At 35.1% G+C, this 6,843-nt stretch overlaps 1 protein-coding gene across 1 annotated transcript; it reads left to right on the forward strand.

The window, feature by feature from the left end:
• The first annotated feature begins 495 nt into the window (after positions 1-495).
• Positions 496-6,173, forward strand: LOC107633517 (coiled-coil domain-containing protein SCD2). The gene is made up of 17 exons (XM_088507922.1): positions 496-1,199; positions 1,482-1,648; positions 2,149-2,224; positions 2,376-2,417; positions 2,501-2,563; positions 2,771-2,820; positions 2,926-2,953; positions 3,278-3,352; positions 3,434-3,544; positions 3,630-3,690; positions 3,824-3,940; positions 4,026-4,150; positions 4,433-4,502; positions 4,809-4,850; positions 5,238-5,278; positions 5,508-5,634; positions 5,787-6,173. The coding sequence occupies exons 1-17, from the start codon at positions 819-821 to the stop codon at positions 5,954-5,956; spliced, it is 1,746 nt and encodes a 581-aa protein (XP_088364048.1). The 5' UTR covers positions 496-818; the 3' UTR covers positions 5,957-6,173.
• Positions 6,174-6,843: the final 670 nt, after the last annotated feature.

Genomic DNA, 6,843 nt, shown 5'->3' on the forward strand with positions numbered 1-6,843 from the left:
TTAGAGACAACTTTAGGACTTATCTAAAAATTGAGGACAAAAACAATACTTTATTTTTTTTTAAATAGTCGTTACTAATAAAAGCATATTACATTTTGTAGTTTTAAATTTTTGCAAATACACATTTCTGCATAAAACACTATGATACAATATTATTCAAGGTAGATACTATGGTGACTAAAAGATAATACCTATTTACTAAAAAAGGTTAAAATTAATATTTAATTTAAAAGATATAAAAATAAATACTTTTAAAAAAATCAAAATTTACTACCAAAAATAAATTAAAAAAATTAGACATTAACTTATAGACACTATAAAATTAGCCAATTAAATTACACTTTTTTTATTTATAAATTAATTTCTGACATAATCGAGAAATAATTAAATAAAGCGGGGAAATCCACTTTTACTATTGTGGGTAAATATTGCGGTTTGGCAAATGGCAAGAACTTATTTAGGTGAACTTATGTGTGAAACGACACCGTTTAAGACGCCGCCAAAATACATTGTCCTCCCAGAAAGAGCAGAAAACAGGTGTACTTTCATTACACGTCATCGCAAATTCGCAATCCCCTCTCACAGGTGAAACGCCGTCGTTTAATTCAACGCACGCGACACAGCACAACTGCACAAAACGACTTCACCAACGTTACGCGGACCCCGTCCGAGTCAGACCAGCGAGTCAACAATGACTCGAACAAGCTTCAGCTCCACCACCTCTCCCTCCCAAAATTTTCCCCACAAAATCTAGCTCCCAGGAATTCCGTCTTTGTCGTTCGTCAACGATACCATACGTTTTCTCACTGCGACTGGTGATGGATCGGAGAAGAACTGATAGTCCGGTTTATGCGCGCCAGTGGAGCGTCGATTCCAGTAGCACTGGCTCCTCGTCGCCGGTCATGTCCCCGGCTCATCCTAACTCGCGTCTCGGTCCCTCCGCCACCATGAAGCATCGTAACGTTGCCGCGAAAGCGGCCGCACAACGTCTTGCTCAGGTCATGGCTTCCAGGACGGCCTTTGACGACGACGACGACGACGACGACGACGAAGACGACGATGATCTCGTGTTCCGTGCTCCGAGGCGTCCTTCTCTCTCTTCTCACTCCAACAACGGTACCAGCAGTAAGAACGGCTTCAGTTCCATGGCCATCCCTCCGATTTCTGCCTCTAGGCCTAATAGATCTCCATCTCCTGCGGTAATTCCTTTAATGGTTGCTTCGCATGCTATTTCATTTACTGTGCTTATTTGAACTCGTTTGTTGAATTATGGCATGAAAGTTGGCAAGTGTTTTGAATTTATTAGCTGTAATATCGAACTGATGGTGTCCGATGTCTCTATTTTTTTATTTTTTTATTTTGAAATTGAATTTTGCTGATATCGTGAAACTTGAATTCAGTTAAGCTGGTTTCTAGTCATAATCTGGAGGTTTCATAGTTAAGCTAGTAACAGGTTGGATTTTTTATTTTTGATTTTTTAGTTAGGTCGGAATTTCTGGGACCATAATGTTTCAGTACGTTCAACATCAGCTGGAAGGCCGGCAGTGTCCGTACGTTCAACATCGATAGTGCCACCAAGTAAATCCACAATTCAAACTCCGATGGCTGTACCTCCAATTGATCCTCCCAATAGAACTAGAGACAAAAGGTAGCTGAACTTTCCAACTCCTCATATTCTTGATGCTAAAGTAATTTACTGAGTGATATTCCTTCTGGCATTTTCAGGTTCAGCTAATAATAGTATAAAGCTAAATTGTTGGATGTTTAAAAGAACAAGTTTTTGAAACCTTTTGTTCTCTACTCATAAACTTATTGAGAGAAATAGTAAGAGGAAATTATATAAAAAAATCTCGTAATGTCCAATATTTTCTAGTTAGTTTCATGTGGATGTCGTAATATTGAACATACAGATTCTTTTTTTTTTTTTTTAATAATACCTTTTGCATTTTCATGGAATTTATGCTTTGATGTATGTATGAACTCAAACCCTTATTTTATTCACTGAAGTCATATAACTACATATATATATCTACAGTTTTGTGGGTGCATGTGTGTGAAATGATGGGTTTATTAATAGTTTATTGGCCATATGGTTAATATTGACATTTCATGCTGCTTTGATTTTTAACTGGTGGTTAACAATTTCAGGTTTCCATTAGATATCAGGCAACATAAGCCAACAGATAGCGGGAATCAACGTGAAGCTTCTGCACTCCGTGATGAAGTATAGTTATATAGTATTCACATGAGTAAATTTCTGTATAAAAGTTTAAACTCATATATTGGCTATGCTTACTGTTACTCTCTATTTATGTGAATTTTGTATTGGAATCCCTGAAGGACTGTTTTTGAAGTTGATTATATTGATATTGCAGCTCGATATGCTACAAGAAGAGAATGAGACCATATTAGAGAAGGTATGCTCCTTCACACCCAAGCAAAATTGATTTTATGATCATTTTATGCAATATTGAGTACATATCCCTCATTATGTTTACAGCTAAGATATACAGAGCAAAAACGAGAGGAGGTAGAAGCTAGAGCCAGGGAGCTTGAGAAACAGGTAAATTTTGCTAGATAATTAATCCGATTTGCAAAGCTAACAAGTTTGTTTTAACACCACAATTTTAATATAGGATTCTGGATTAGTATTTTTTTATAAGCAATCTTAGTTTTGGTCTACATTCAACAAATAGAAGTTAATATGTTCTCCATATCTGTACTTTTCATATGCTGACATCTATGTCCTTGTTCCTTTTGTTTTCGGCAGGTTGCTTCTCTTGGAGAAGGTGTATCCATGGAAACCAAATGGGTGGCTAGGTAAACTTGGTCTAAAATTCTTTAAATAAGTTTTGGTTAGACTTTAGAGCTTTTGTTTTGGTTAGTTTTAATTTTTTCTTTTTTAATTGCATGGTATATTTGCAGGAAGGAAGCTGCTCTGCGTCAAAGAGAGGTGTGTGCAAAAGAATAAAATATTGAATGTGACAAAAATATCAAATAAATGAGATTGAAAGTTTGACGTGCTCTATTATATTATCAAGAAAGGCTTCCTGCTATATGGAGGATCTTGCATGGTTGCTTTTTGTGTAAACGAATGCATCTGAGAGGCAGTTATGGAATCATGCAGCCATCTATATAATCCTTGATATTTTTATTCCCTAGCTCTGATTCTAATAGTTTACTACTTCAATTTCGGGCGTTTAGCAATGAGCTCATCAGTGCTGTTTCATTGGAAATTCTTTTCTTAGACTGAGTCATTTCATTATTCTTGTTGCAGGCTGCTCTAAAGGCTGCCCAACAAGTGCAGGGTGGGAGAGAGGAGGAAATGAATGCTCTTCGTGTTGAAATTCAGGTGATCTTGAAGGAAGTATTTTTCTTTAAATTGTTATTCGTGCTTTGTTTATTTAATGCCTTCTTATTTTTCTTTTATCAGAACCTGAAAGATGATACTGCAGCTGCTGCAGAACAACAGAAAGAAGCTGAAGTGGAGGCAAAAGCACTCCGCACAATGACACAGAGAATGATTTTGACCCAAGAAGAAATGGTTTGTTTTATTACGAGAATTAGAATTAACGGCCTTCTATTTCCTATCAATCTCCAACTCTATTCATTCTTTTGTCTGTCTTTAGGAGGAAGTAGTTCTGAAAAGATGCTGGCTTGCTCGCTACTGGGGTCTTGCTGTAAAACATGGTAACAAAGCCAGTATTGATATCTATTGTCTACAGAAGAATACTTAGACAAAAGGATATTTTTCAAAATCTCCCTCACATATTAACTTTCCTGTTCTTGTAATTCTGGCGGCATATTCCCCCATGCTTTATAGGCATATGTGCAGATGTAGCAATATCCAAGCATGAATATTGGTCTTCTCTAGCTCCTCTTCCTTTTGAAATTGTCATCTCTGCTGGACAAAAAGCTAAGGAGGAATCTTGGAACAAAAGTGAGTGTGTTGGTGGTCTAAATTTTAGTTTCAATCCTATCTTAAATTTGCTACAATGAAGTCTAACAGAAAGGGAATATATCAGGTTCTGATGATCCAGATCCAGATAGAAGTAAACCTGTTCGGGATTTGAGCGATCTTGCTGGGGAAGGAAACATTGAGAGCATGCTTTCGGTGGAGATGGGTTTGAGGGAGCTTGCTTCACTTAAGGTTCTTCATTGATGTTATAAAGACTTTTGCTTTCCTTGCTCTGTTCTTTAATATCACGTTTTCTCTTGGACATTCTAATAAAGATGAAGTCTATTTTGATGCCTATTATTTTGTCAAGAAATGGGGATGCCAATAACCCATACCCTTTCCCTTTCCCTTCCATCCTATGTTATGTTGAAATGAGACATCCCTTTTCATAACTGGTTTTTCTGATGTTCTATTAATGATTAATTCTTTTCCCTTCTTCTGGACTTCTGATTTTGACAGAATTTGATTTTGTAGGTTGAAGATGCTGTTGTGCTTGCATTAGGCCAACACAAACGTCCAAATATTGTCCGACATTCCATTTTAGGTATATATGTATTACATCATCATATGATCTTGTCCGCAAACATCACTTTCCTATTCTATTGTCTCAAATGGGACATAGTTGTGCCATATTAATTGAGTAGTTGTTCTTGTTGTTTCCCTATTACAGGCATAAATCTGGCATGTCTTAATCTTGCATTGTTCTTGATGTTTTTTAGCTTAAGAGGGTTATGCCTTAGTTTTGACTTGTAAACAATTTTTAAAATTTTCTTAGACCTGCTGGTACTGAAAAATCATCTCTGTTAGAAGATAAGTGTTGTATTAATGTTCACGTTTCTATTTTTCTCAGATTCCAAATCACCAGGTGATCCCAAATTTGTGGAAGCATTTGGTAAGAAAGTTATCAGCCTTTGTTGTATTTTGAATTTGATGTAGTTATGTTGAATTGTTGACAATACAGACGTAGAATTTGGTACTTTTATATTGAGATTGCATGGTATATTCTCATTTTGACTATTAGTGAGAAATATGAGTCCACCCATGGCATCTACAAACTAGAAGAAAAATTTTCTTGGCTGGCTGTATTTGAACTGGTTATTAGGCATACTTGTAGGCCATAAAAAAAAAAGGTTATTATATGGACTATGGTATGTGGGACAGGTTTAATATATGTGGCACAGATGTGCTTGCATTTACTGCTTCTTCACTCAAAGATGATATGTCTAGTAGATGACCTGACGGTTCTTTGTTGTTTTTACGTTTTCCTTTTAACCTCCAGAATTAAGTGATGAGGAAGCAGAGGATGTTCTTTTCAAAGAGGTTTGTTGCTTGTACTTATAAGATTAAGATACTTGCCAATCTGTCTTGGTTATCTGAAATCATAGTATCTGTCCTCATTTGATGTTAAAGCCCTCTGTTTTGGCTAATTCGTTTGACAAAATTAATGAGTTATATCAATATACATGTTTTGCCCTTGTTTAATTTCCTTTTTGTTCAAGATGGATTTGTTAAAGCATGTGGTATGCACGTATAACTCCAACTTTTACAGGCCTGGCTAACGTATTTCTGGAGAAGAGCTTTATTCTATGGTGTGGAAGATGATATAGCAGAAGAGCGTCTTCAATCTTGGATTAGCCGTAGCGGGCAGGCACCAACTTCACATGATGCCGTCGATGGTAAGCTCTTGTCGTTCTTGTGATCTTATGTGGTTCTGATGTCTGAAGAGGCTAAACATGTTAATAATGTTCTCAAGTTAATAATTAAGTAGTCTTGAAAGAACAACGTGATGATATTTCATATGAAACTCACGCATTCTGCTTCATTACAGTTGAGCGAGGTTTGCTGGAGTTGAGGAAGCTGGGTATAGAACAACAACTATGGGAAGCTTCTCGGAAGGAAATCGATCAGCCACCAAGATTGGCCGTTGATAGCCATCAGCCACCAGGATTAGCAGTTGATAGTGATAAGCTTTCCGTCAAGTCGGATGAATCGTCCTGATTGTGGGAGCACTTTAATTTTTTATTCATTCTTGACACATGTATATTAATGTTTTCTTCTTTATATCCTTTTCTTTTTGTGCTGGGCATCCTGATATCTTCTGTCTTATATAAATGAATAATGACATCGACAGAAGGACTTGGAGCTGAATTTTGCAGCTATCAATCAAAATTTTCCGTAGTCTCATAATATACATAATACATTATACATTGCCAAACGTATTAGCTGCTAGAGTCCACTGACCGTCGAATGAGGATGGGTACTATAATTTTAGGTGCCAAATTCATTTAAGCGATAAGGTGGACATGGAATCATGAATTGCATTTTATAAAAATCTAAACTGCATCTAATCTAAAATCACTTTTGTGATTCAAAAATCAAATTGAAACTGAATTTTAAAAGGTAAATTGGTTTAGAAAAATAAAAATCGTTTTTTCACGGCTTGCGCTGCTTTAAAATTTTAAAACAAGTTCCTGTTAAAAATCGATTCTAAATATTTTTTTTTTAAATTCAATTTCAAATCAGACTTTTATATATATAAAAAAATTTTAGTTTTAAATTCGATTTTTTGTAAATTCAGTTTTCAAATTAGATTTTTTTATATCAAAAATTGAGTTTTGAATCCAGTTTTATTTTTCATTCAATTTTTTATCCGATTTTTTTTTTACCATAAATCTAGTTTTAAAACTAGTTTTGGCTGCAAATTTTAAAATCTAATATTTTTTAAAACTAAAATTAATACTAAAATTTTTTTAAATTATATATGTTCAAATATATTTGCCAAAAGGTACGAAATAAGTATCAAACACAATTTTGTGCAAGTCGATAATTAACAACTTTTAATTGATAATTAATATTTAACTTCTAAAAAAATAAGACAGCAAAAA

Source organism: Arachis ipaensis, chromosome B3, assembly GCF_059453495.1.
Source record: "Arachis ipaensis isolate K30076 ecotype BB chromosome B3, ASM5945349v1, whole genome shotgun sequence".
Classification (NCBI taxonomy): Eukaryota; Viridiplantae; Streptophyta; class Magnoliopsida; order Fabales; family Fabaceae; genus Arachis; species Arachis ipaensis.